Below are 12,875 nucleotides of genomic sequence, written 5' to 3'. Positions count from 1 at the left end.
ATGTCATTTCATGAAGTCAAGAAGCAAGTTTGAGATTATTTAAGCCTTGGCAAATGGTTTGTATCCTGGTGGAAGCAGGAAGATTGGTACACTGTGGTCATAAAGGGATGGACATTGTCAGCAACAATACTCAGGTAGGCTATAGAATTTAAACAATGCTCAGTTGGTGTTCCAAGAAGATATCCCCCACACCATTACACCACCACTACCAGTCTGAACAAGTTATACATGGCAGAAAGGATCCTTGCTTTCATGCCACCTAGAAATTCTAATCCCACCTTTTGAATGTTACAGCAGAATTCAACACTTGTTTTATTACACAATGTTTTTCCAGTCTTCTATTGACCAGTTTTGGTGAGCCCAAGCTCACATTGCAGTCTCATTTCCTATTCATAGCTGACAGGAGTGGCAACTGGTGTAGTCCTTCCAGATCTGAGGCATGTTCAGAGATGCTGTTCTGCATACCTTGGTTGTAACGAGTGGTTATTTGAGTTACTGTTGCCTTCCTGTTGACTAGAAGCAATCTGGCCCTTCCCCTCTGACCTCTGGTATCAACAAGGCATTTAATTTCAGAGAACTGTCACCCTCTGAATAGTTTCCTCTTCTTCTGACCCTTCTTTAAGAACTCTGAAGACAGGTGTGTGTTTAAATCCCAGTAGATGAGCATTTTCCAAAACAATCAGGCCAACCAAAACTCACTGCAGTTAACTACAGTCAGTATAATTCTATACTGTCTGATTCTATATAATTCTATGCACAGGAATGTAAAACCACACATGCATACACTGAATCCTTAACAATATATAAAATTGCAAGGCTTTTTTTTTTTTTGCTTCAGTCCAAATTGCTTTCTGAGATTTGCTAAAACATGCACCTCGTGTATATTTTAAAAAAAAGAAAAAAGGTGGGTCCTGGCAGGTCAAAAAACAAACAAACAAAAAAACACAGCAGCCACAAGGGTTACCACCATAGTAGGAAGCTTTAATTGCTCTTGCAGTAATATAAGACCACATTAATAACATTGATTTTTACTTCACCTATGTTGCTTTGCTTTTTTGTGTGTTTTGGAGAGGAGATGCATGCCAATCTCCTGCATAAAACGGAGAACAAACGAGAGACACAAATAGCAGTACAGAGTGTGTACTGCCACTGTGATGTAAATCATTGGTTTGTAAAGTCCCATTTTGAAGATTCGAGTTGAGCGTTTCCACCATCGCTATCTTTGTTGCAAAAAAACAAAAACAAATGTGATGTATATTAAACATGCAAATGTAATATAAACTCAGTTCTCTCCATTCACTCTGAGACAGGCTTCATTTTCAAGCAGCCACTCACAAAGAACATTACAGTAGACATCCATACATGTTGCAAGAAGTGGTGGATAATGGCAGCATGAGGCTGAACAGTTTACAGTGTTCAAGTGAAACACAAGATTTACTTCGGTGACTCTTCAATTCTTCCACTTCTTCCAATTTAAGCTGCACCCTTATTGCCTTGATTCCCCTCAACATGCCAAGAGTAGCATAAATGACAGAGTTGGCTTGATAACCACTAGACGGGTATTCATTTTAGCCGGCTCTTTCTTTTCACAAGTGTCCACTTGAAGGTCAGCCTGTCACCATATGATTAGTCTGCCTCCCCTTTGTGTTGCACAAAGCAGTGAGTCATACTTTGTCAACAGTTGCAACGTCTGACTGTCCCTGTTTGAGTTAATGAATGATGAAATCCTCAGCCAGTGAACAAGGCACCCTCCTGTGCTGACTTGAGCCAGTGTTGGATAATGACTAATGGGAGCATTGTGTTTACCATTACCTGTGAAGGTGAGTGAGTGCTACAGATGGTTCTTTTGGAGCGGAACAGCTGACCTGATTGACTAGGATTGTGTCATCAGTCAGAAGTGTTTACACGCGATCTGCCTGATGTCAGCCAAAGATCTGGCCTAGATATTTATTTTAAACAGGGTTTTTTTTGACCAGCTAATCTTGAAACCTGCAAATATTGAAGAACTAATGTTTTCTGCACAGGTATCTTTTATGGGATGAACTCAGTCTGCTTGTTTAGAGCTAGTTGTTAGAATGCATAAAATATTTTTCACCAAAAACAGCTCACTGCAGTAGCAGATATTAAAAACAGAAACTTGAGGTTATGGACATGGGCAGGTGGTGGTGTCAAAAGGGTGCCAGCTTGCAGCAGCAGATTTCATTTGAAGTCCTCCATTACTAATATTTAGCTTCATTCTTGCTTGGGAAAATTCTGTTGTTATACCTTTTCTGTAAAGAAAATAATTAAAAGTCTATGATTAGGGCCTCATTACCTGGGATCTTTGGTCACTCTAAATTACATTAAAGCAAAGGTAGATAGTTCTGATGATGTCTTGAGATTTGGTTGCGTGTCTAAATAGTCCAAAAATAAAATCTGTTAGTATCGAGTAGTTCGTTTATCTGTTTTGTGCTACAAGTGTGAAACAGGAATGAGTGTGTCTAAGTGAGGGAAACAGGATTTTTGCTAAACAGCATTGTATGTGGTGGAGTTTTTGCGGTTTGCAAAGTGTTTAGAAGAGGGCGGCACCTTAAACACTGCTACTGAGCTACTTCTGAGTTTCGGGTCCCTCCCCCAGCTCAAACTCAGTTTTGCACTCTTTGCCTTAAAGAGACAGTTACCTCGGTGTGTTTTTGGCCTTACTCTGTTATCAGTCTTTGGCTTTTTCTCTCTCTTCTGTCTCATGACGTTGACTTTGACCCACAGGTTGAGGACACATAACTAACAGTGTTAGCTGTAAAGGTCGCCGTCTGCCTCTGCTAATGATATTCCTCCGTTACTGTCCCCTAGGTCTATGTGTGGTCAGTGAAGCATCCTGGAAACCAGCATGGCGATGTGTCAGCTGAGTGTCTAGGTGAGATGAGGTGAGTGAACACGGCTTAAGTTTGGTTTAAACACCTAACCTAGAACCAGCCTTTAAAATACTGATCACTGATTTATTTATTTTTTTCTTTTCTCCATCAGTGTCGCCTGTAAGCAATGTGACTCCACTGACTAACAGCCCAGCAGTTCTCCTTACCAGACCTTCACCTCAATCACCAGCCTTTCAAATGCACCCAGACAATAAACTGGCCAGTCATGGCAAGCAGGTCACTGGTGACAGCCGATCCCAAATACCCAGCGTAAATCAGCAGGCGCAGCAGCAGCAGCCAGGATCTGCTACCCACCTGGGTTCAAAGGGCATTGGTTCTGGCAACCATGGAGTCAAAACCAGCCAGTTGTCTCTGAGCAACCCTGGGCTCAAAGTTGGCAGCCAATCAGTGAGTGGCACTGGAGGGATGCTGAAAACCAAAACCAAGCGGGATCGGAGCGTCTCCATTGACTCTGGTGAATTAAGAAATGCTGTTCCTCCAGTCCTGGAGACAGATGCCAAAGGGGGTAAGACATCGATATATAGAGGGTGCTCTGTAGTGAGTTCTTTTTTTTCTTCTAATTATGCATAAGTTCATTTCCTTTACCTCCCTATCAGCCAGATCTTTACCCGAAATACCAGATTACGTGCATTCACCTCCTCCACAGCAGGAAGTGAATACAAGGACTGCGAGGACAGAAGAACTTGTTTTCTCTCATGCTGAAATGCCCTGACCTTTCACTGAAGCATCAGAATTTCCCCCTGGCTTTTGATTGTTTTCGCCATGCCTTCACAGCAGTGACGTGTCTCAGATGAAAAAACATCTGGGGTTTCTGTAGTGCTCTGAGAGCAAGAAAGCTAATGTGGTTGTGACAACTTAGTAATGCTAGAGAGGATACTATTAAAACAGGAGGTGATGAGTGTAAATATTTTTGTTCATGTGGTTCAGTACAAAGTGCTTGATTTGCATTTGTTTGCTAGTGCTATTTTAAGAGTTCATCATGTGTTTTGTGAAACTCATCTGAGCTTCCTGTGCATTACTCGAACCTTGCACACGCACACATACACAAACACCACACACACATGCACAGAACAGAAATTGTCTTATCAAAGTTAATGATTTGCATTATGGGAACTTGCTTTTTGACCCCAAAAAGGGTGGAGAGTCCCCACAGTATGAATATGCAAACACAGTAATGTATCAATACATTAATAATTAACACAAACGCACATAAAAACACTCAGGGATGAGGTGTGGTTCCAGCACATAGAGCAGCAGAGGCTAAGAGGAAAGAATGAAAGATTGGGGGGATTCATTCAGACCCACAGTATTGATCCATAGCACTACTGCAATATTATGCTTTGACAATTTGACAGTTTATCAAGTGATGTTTTTTATAAGAGAAGAGTTTCCTAACCATAGTAGCTGTATTTTGATTACTTTGATAGCTACTTCACATGGGATATGCCATGCCTTGAGAATTATTAAGATGCATCTATGTGGGACAGATTAGTTTTAAGAGGTGAGCACGGTGTAATTAGATGCTATATCTTGTTTCAGTTTTGGGTATAACTTTAACTAATTTCTGCTGCTTTCTGACGTAGCAGGTATGGAATAAACTTAATCTTTCTAGAGATTAGCTCGGCTGGTGTTAGACTGTGAAGTTAGAAGCGTGAGCCTCAAGGCGAACGATACACTCATGTTGATTCTTTTAAAGCATTCTCTTAAACTGTAATGTTTATTGTTGAGCAATTTAAGATGCATAACACACACATGATCATAATCTTGTGCGAGTCTTCCAGTTAATTTAGCGGCATGGGTTTAGACTTGCACCATTCTGAAAGTGGTACATGAAGATTGTGGAAAATTGCAGTTGTGATTCTTAAAGAAAAGTGGCCGACCGAATGGTGAAGAAACTGACTCTTGTGCGCTATCAGGTTATCAGAGAGGAGTCCATGTCTGCACAGGGACTTTAGTAAGGTATTGTGCCAATGTGTGCCACTAGAGCGGCTTAAGTCAGCTTTGGCATTGATTCTTTGCGATTCTGCTATAGGAGTAAAACAGTGCTATGGTGGTGAACAGAACTAACACTAACATTTAAGTTTCCCTTTAATTTGTCATCATTTATCCATTCAAACAAACACAAATGTTCAGATCCATTTGGTTATCCTACATGTGTTATATTAGCCAGACCTTGAAATATGCAGTGAAAAACTGCCTCAGTAACCGTTTTTCTTAGATAAATCTGTAACTACTACTTTGAAAAAAGGTACCAGTCCTCCCTCTGCTGTTGGGTTGTCTGTACTGTCATTTCAATTTCCTTTTTCACTTTAACTTTATAGGTTGGGAGTGTGGTTACCCAAACTCATGCTTATTTGGAAGTAGTTTTACTCTGAAGACAAAAAGATGATCAATGAATTGTCATAAAGCTTATCTGGAAGCATGTGCAGTCAGTAATCAGAGAGATCAGAGTGTGCTGATCTTTTCTTTAACCCCTAGAGATTTATTCATCTTTTGAATTTGCTGTCCATTTTTGGTTCTCTGTTCTTTGTGGAAATCTTAGGCCAGCCACAGCAGTTTGGACCGACTGAACCACAGTAGCTCGTGCTCTCACAAAATCGTAACTGTGTTTTTTTGGCTCAATGTTTTTATAAGCAACACGTACAGTAGTGTGAAAAATGTTTGACCCCTTCCTGATTTCCTATTTTTGGTTTGTATGTTTATCACACTTAAATGTTTCAGATCATCAAACAAATTTAAATATTATACAGAGATGGCACAAGTAAACACAAAATGTGGTTTCTAAATGAAAATTTAGAACCTTCATGGTCCTGTGTGAAAGTGATTGCCCCTTAACCATATAACTGATTGGGCCACCTTTAGCAGCAACAGCTGCACTGAAAGGTTTGTGATAACTGGCAGGGAGTCTTTTACAGTGTTGTGGAGGAATTTTTGCTCACTTATTTTTGCAGAATTGTTGTAATTCAGCCACATCGGTGGGTTTCTGCATGAACCACCTTTTTAATGTCATGCCACAGCATCTCAATCAGATTCTAGCCAGGACTAAACTACTCAAAACTGTATATTTTGTTTTTCTTAAGCTGTTGAGACAGAGGTGGGGGAACTCCAGGCCTCAAGGGCCGGTGTCCTGGAGGTTTTAGATGTGTTCTTGATCCAACACAGCTGACTTAAATGGATAAATTACCTCCTCGACATGTCTTGAAGTTCTCCAGAGGCCTGGTAATGAACTAATCATCTGAATCAGGTGTGTTGACCCAGGGTGAGATCTAAAACCAGGACACTGGCCCTTGAGGCCTGGAGTTCCCCACCCCTGCATTAACAGGTGGACATGCTGGTGTGTTTTGGATCATTGTCCTGCTGCAGAACCCAAGTGTGCTTCAGCTTGAGGTCATAAACAGATGCTGGACATTATCCTTCGAGATGTTTTGTTGGTATGATGTTCCTTTTCTGAAATGCTGTGTTAATTTTACACCAGATGTAGTGGGACTCAAACCTTCATCAGTCCACAGAATATTTTTAGAAGTCACGGGGATCATGCAGATGCTTTCATGCAGATGTGAGATGAGCCTTGTGGGTTTTTTTTTTTTGTCTGTAGATGTTTTCTCCTTGAACTCTCCCATGGATGCCATTTCTGCCTAGTCTCTTTCTTACTGTTGAACCATGAACGCTGATATTAACAGAGACATGTTCTGGGTTCTTTTGTGATCTCTTGGTTGAGTTGTCGATGTGCTCTTGTAATAATGTTGGTAGGCCAGACACTCCTGGGGAGGTTCACCACTGTTCCAAGTTTTCTCCCTTTGTGTATAATGGCTGGAGTCCCAAAGCCTTAGAAATGGCTTTGTAACCCTTTCCTGGTGGATAGATGTCAGTTACTTTGTTTATCAGGTGTTTCTTTAGATAGTGACATGATGTGCTGCGTTTTGAGATCTTTTAGTGTACTTTATTTTGTCAGACAGATTCTATTTATGTGATTTCCTGATTCAACAGGTGTGCCTGTAATCAGGCCTGAATGTGTTTAGTGAAACTGAACTCAACTTTCCAAAAAATGTAGATAATCACAGTTTGTCTGTGAAGGTTCTCAGTCATCCAGGTCATCGTAGTCTAAGGAGCTCGGAAAGAAAAGCGTTTGGACTTCTTTAGGTTGCTTGAAGACGTTTTGCCTCTCATCCGAGAAGCTTCTTCAGTTAATCAGTTAATTCAGGATTTACTTTTTCAAAGAGAACCAGGTAGGTTTGGATGAGTTTTCTCCCTTAATCAATGAAATCATCACTTAAAAACCACATTCTATATTTACTCCGGTTATCTTCGTCTAATATTTAAATGTGTTTGATGATCTGAAACATAAGTGTGACACATATGCAAAGTGCTAGGAAATCAGGAGGGGGCAAACACTTTTTCAAACCACTGTAAATGAGATGAATAAAGTTGGCACACAGTTACATAAAAAAATGACATACATGCAGCCAAAATGTCAGTGAAATGTTTACCTGCAAGTTATTTTGATAAGCCAACTCTGTAATATTTTTTTATTGATTTATTTTTTTTTTTATATCGAGTCATTGGCGCAGAATCCGGTGCCACTAATTCAGATGTGCATTGTGAAAGTATCAGTCAAAGGAAAGCAGGGAATATAATCCAGTGTATTTTCAGTATCTTGTGTTCTTGTTCCAGATGGACATGCCTGGAATACCTTGTGAGGTGTTCGGGTGCTGTTCCTATCAGATCCCAGAACCACCACATAGTTCAGTATTTACAACATTTTGCACAAGCAGAAAGACTTCATATGCTGCTTATGATATTTTTTTCATCTTAGAAAATGAATGGGAGTGAACAGGTATGTGCACCTTCTGGCAAGAGCAGCTGAAGCATTTCTGCAGAAATGATTTAACCTTCTGGGGTCGACAATCGTGCCGGCGCAAATCACATGACTGTTTTAAGATGACATAGCAGCAAAACGCAGCCATTTCAACTTGCGTGGAAAGCTCAGACTTCAACCTTTTATACATTTTCTTTTTTTTCAATCCTAACAATCCATTTATGTGGATTTTATTGACAGTTTGATGTATATAAGGCCTACACCACAAAAATGAATTAAAGCCACCAAAATAATCGTGCTTATGTTCATGTTGTGGATACATTTTAATGTAAATAATATACAAGAGTTTGAGATGGTTTAACAGCATCATTGTCACATCTTAAAATATGTAAAATGCTGGATACGAAAGCAAAAATAAATCTACATCACATTTAGTGCTATATTTTAAATCTCAAAGTATATTTGGGATGCGGGTATTTGTTTTTGTTTAATATTGCAAAGCAACATTTACTAGCAATGGTTGGTGCTGCTCTCCCAAAGGATTGGAGTTGGGGTTGGCACATATGGTTACTTTAACCTCAGAGGATTAAACATGGTCAAATTAATTCATGATTCACCAGTTTTTACTAAAACGTACCTTGCAGATGCATACCATAGCTCTAGTTAAAAATAATCACTAATCGACCTCCTACATTCTACTCACAACTTCATGGTGCAGCCAATTTACCATTTTTATGACCATATTATCATTTTAAAACGAGTCTGCCATTAGAGATGCTGTTCTGAGCTGTAAGTTGGAGCCCTGTGAACTTCCAGCAAGTAAAGCACATTGCATGTGAACAGACAAAGTTGGTTAATTAACTTGTGATTCTGGAAAATACATTTGTACGTTAGTTGTAACAGTAAAGAAGAAATTGTATAACCGATGCATGAATGTGGATGTGTCTGTCTGTCCTCTAGAGGGTGTTATGCGCAGCAAGCGGCGGTGTGTTCTGGAAAAGAAACAGCCGTACAGTGGAGATGAATGGTGCTCTGGACCTGACACAGAGGAAGATGAAGACAAGCCACACACTACAGCCCACCGTGAGTGTGAATACCTGAACACAGTGGTGAAACACACTGTCATTTGCTTTTGTCTAAATATGGAAATAGTGTTACTGTGACCACAACAGTCGACCCGCCCCCCCCGCGCTCCATCCAGCACGTCTGTTTTATTTTCTCTGAGGTTCAGTTGATAAATTAACTTTTGCTGTTGGAGTTCCTGCACGCACAAAACACTAAGAAATAGAGATGTCTGCTTAGAATGCCTTACTATGTTTTTTTTTAGCGCACTCTGGTGTTGATTTCTTGTAGCCACATGAATTTGCTGGTATTTAAATAAAAATCCAAGCTATTTTAGAGAAATGAAACCACTGTAGGGCTTTTTAATTATTTATGTATTTTTTGTTTTATTGTTGTTGTTTCTAAGGGGAGCGAGGGCTGGCTGGTCCTATCCAGGGACGCTCTGATCGCTTGACTTCGGGATCCATGCCCGAATCTGGAGGTCCAGCAATGGGATGTGGGGTGGGACCAGGGCTAAAAGCAGATCCCCCTCAGGCTTCACAGCAAGTGGTCTATGTTTTCACAACCAGCCTTGCCAACAGGTGAAAAATATTTGCAGGTCAATGATTCATATGGAGATTAAGAGTATCAGCTTCTAAAAGTGGCCATTTTATTTTTTGACAGTGCTGCAGAGGCAGTAATAAAAGGGCAGGCTGATTCCATCCTTCTGTTTCACCAGCAAAACGTTCCACATTCAAAGTTGGAGCAGGTCAGTCATCTCTTTTTCTTTTTTTCTCCTAAACTGATTAAACCACATGGGAGTAAAAGTGTTTTCCACATTAAAGACCACAGGTGCAAACTATGTGTGAAGGGTTTTTGTATTTGTTTAGTTATTTTAATCTCGGATGCCTCTCTGTTCCTGTTTCTGTCTGTCTGTCACTTCTTTGGACTGCTGTTAAAAAAACAAAAAAAAACTTAGAAGGGTATGTAGTGCTATTAATTGTCTGGTACCAACAAACAGCAAAACTGCAGGTGCAGCGATGAATACTAGTAATGTGTTTATCTCTAGAAGACAGACACACTAGTAGTAGTTACCCATTTAATACATGAAGGCTAGATAATGTAGGCTACACAAGCAGAAGACAATCACATCAAAGTGACAAAGTTCACATATAGAAAATAATTTGGCTTGATAAATGATCACACTACTAATGAAAATATATGAAAAGCAATTGCGACTGCAGGAATAGCATTTTAAAAGTTCAGCCTTGTGTTCTTTGTCCTTTTTTCTGCCACAGGGCCACCCATCAGGGAAGCTTTCTAATTTATCTGAGAAGCTAAATACCAGTAGCTCACCACCTACAGGCACCCCCAAATCCCAAAGTGGAACTCCACGGCCAGCCTCTGCAGGTGTTGGGAGTCTGATGCATACTGCAGGGACACCATCATCAGCAGGGCACTCTGATAACGAATCCCCCCAGACCAGACCTGGCGGAGCTTCCAGCAATAACAGTATTGTCACTCATAGGTCAGACGGAGGAAGCGTGGTAGAACTTGCTGGCGCAGACCCAGGAACTGGAAATGGGAAAGGCACAGGGGGTATGCCTCTTCCTGTTTCTAGTGTCTCTCCCTCGGGAAGTCCCTCCATCCTAGCTACACACCTACAGAGTGATACAGTACAGAGGGTTGGCCAAGGAAACACAGATGGTCTTTCCAAAGAGCAACTGGAACACAGGGAGCGCTCTCTGCAGACGTTGAGAGACATAGAGAGGCTGCTTCTGCGCAGTGGATCAGGTGGAGGCTCTGGAGACCCTGCAAGCTCTAACAACAATGCTCTTAATAACTCATCCAATCCAAATAATAATAATACTGATAGGGGTGGCATTCTGGAGGAAGGTAACAGTGGTACTAATAACTCTGGAAATTGTGGTAGTGGTAATATGTTATCATCAGCCTTGGCTCCAATGGGCGATATGAAGAAATATGAAGAACCCCTGCAGTCAATAATTTCTCATACACAATCCATTGGTGGACCTGCCCTTGACAGCCCTCATATGGACTCTCATCATAACCTGCCACAACCTCCACATCACCATCTGTCACCTGGGGATGACATGGGTCCTTTACTTGGACAAGAAGGACTGACCCAAGAGCAAGTGGCCTGGAGGAAACTTCAAGAAGAATTCTACCAGGAGAAGAGGCGACAACAGGAGATGCACCCTTCTGCGCATCCCCAAAACTTTAGAATCATGAGTGACATGGGCATGCCTATGATGATGAGAGGACCCCCTCCTCCATACCACAGCAAGCCTGGAGATCAGCAATGGGGTCCTGCCAATATGATGGGAGGTGGAATGGGTGGAAATGGACGAATGATAGAAATGCAAGAGGGACCCCGTGGCCCAAGGTTTCTTGGACCGAGAGGGCCGTCTGGAGGGGGCTTCCCTGGTAGTCCAGGAGGAGTTTTATCAATGGAAGGTCTAGGACCCCACAGGCCCTCACGCCCAGGCATGATTTGGCTAGATGATATGCCTAACAATATAAGTGGTGGAAGTCCCTTCCATGGATGTTACCCTGGTGGGCCGCCACAACACTTGCAAGGTGACTCGGAGCATCTGCTAACACGCGAGGAACTGTTTCGCATCATGGACAAACGGCACATGCAGGGTGCTTCCAGGTTTGAACTTGATAGATTGGCTAAACAGCAACAGCATGGCAACATGGGCTCAAGAATTATGGATAATCTTGGGGGCCCAGATCTTCCCAATTTAGGAATGGGCCGTGGTCAACCCTCCGGTCGAGGTGATCCCATGGACTTTCCTGGTTCACGTGATATTATGGGCTCTCCTGGAGGGGGTCCTCCGATGAGAGACTTAGTAGACTCTCCTCTGGGGAGCCACATGGCAATGAACATGAACCCACAAATTCATGTTCAGCAGCAACAGCAGATGATGTCTCAGAAGCTCAGAGGAGGCCATGGAGGAGGACCTTTAGTGGAGATGTTTGGCACTGGAGAGATTTCACGAATCAGGGCTTCTCAAAATGGAAGAGGAGGAAATAAAGGAATGATCCCTGGACCTGAAGGCCCTTATCAGTTTCCAAACCAAGGTCATTTTTCTGGAGGTCAGATGGAAGGACCGTATCTTCAACAAAGTGGCCCAGAGATGTTTGGGCCTGATCATCAAGGACCTCATCAAATGGGAAGTACATCACGTCTTAGTCATATGCCGATGGGCGGAGGCCTTAGGGGTGCAGACCTTGGTTCTAGGCAAACCTCTGACCTGTCAGTAAATGTTAACCCTCTGACATCTCCTTCAGTGCCTCCTCCTCATCAACTAAAGTCTCCATCCCTCAATCAAGAGCCATCTCCTCTTATACCTTCCCCCTCTGCTCCAGGGCTGAAGTCACCATCACAGGTTTCTTCTGCTGGGCATCATCCCCCTCTTCCACCTGCATCTGGTGCTGGGACTCCTTCGTCTTCTTCCATGAAGTCTCCCCAAGTAATGGGATCTTCCAGCCTTGGGATGCACTCTCCGTCTGCTTCCCCTGCACGACTGAAGTCCCCCGCCTTGGCTTCAAACTCTCCAGGGTGGACGTCTCCTAAACCACCACTTCCAAGTCCGGGTGGTCCAGCCAGTGGAAAGATGGTGGGCAATGGAGGATGTGGCTCTACTGAAACAGGTAGACTCCAATCCAAGCTCAAAACAAACATCAGAGATGCCGTATTGGCTTCTCTGAGGTTTATGATATTCCTTGTCTTGCTGTGAGATTACTAATTTTTTTTCATTGTTCTTTTTGCAGGCCAATCACTTCCCCCTAGGAGTTCAAGCTCTACCCCTATTTCCCAGCCAGGCTCAATGAATCCTAGTATGCCATTTACGTCCTCTCCCGATGTCCCAACATCTCAGAATCCATTATCTCTTATCATGTCTCAAATGTCCAAGTATGCAATTCCCAGTTCAACTCCTCTCTACCATGATGCAATCAAAACAATCGCTACTTCTGATGATGAGATGCTACCAGATCGTCCTCTTCTATCTGGTGTCAGCATCGGAGGTATGAAAATGGGGATATCATTACAGACAGAAAATACCTTTTACAGTGGT

General features: G+C 42.2%; 1 protein-coding gene across 2 annotated transcripts in view; it reads left to right on the top strand.

Annotated features, from left to right (window-relative positions):
- Positions 1 to 12,875, top strand: part of bcl9l (bcl9 like) — a 35,918-nt gene that overhangs the window by 20,765 nt on the left and 2,278 nt on the right. For both annotated transcript variants that reach the window (XM_005936805.3, XM_005936804.3), the window contains exons 2-8: positions 2,830 to 2,903; positions 3,004 to 3,417; positions 8,689 to 8,811; positions 9,197 to 9,371; positions 9,454 to 9,538; positions 10,068 to 12,450; positions 12,571 to 12,825. In XM_005936805.3, the coding sequence (XP_005936867.1) occupies positions 3,090 to 3,417; positions 8,689 to 8,811; positions 9,197 to 9,371; positions 9,454 to 9,538; positions 10,068 to 12,450; positions 12,571 to 12,825 (3,349 nt within the window). In that variant the 5' untranslated portion in view covers positions 2,830 to 2,903; positions 3,004 to 3,089. The remainder of the gene's footprint in view (positions 1 to 2,829; positions 2,904 to 3,003; positions 3,418 to 8,688; positions 8,812 to 9,196; positions 9,372 to 9,453; positions 9,539 to 10,067; positions 12,451 to 12,570; positions 12,826 to 12,875) is intronic.

The sequence above is a fragment of the Haplochromis burtoni genome, unplaced genomic scaffold, assembly GCF_018398535.1.
Source record: "Haplochromis burtoni strain Fernald_Lab_line unplaced genomic scaffold, NCSU_Asbu1 Contig_36, whole genome shotgun sequence".
Taxonomy (NCBI): Eukaryota; Metazoa; Chordata; class Actinopteri; order Cichliformes; family Cichlidae; genus Haplochromis; species Haplochromis burtoni.
Note: the sequence above shows the minus strand (reverse complement) of the source record. Positions and strands in the feature narration are given on the sequence as shown.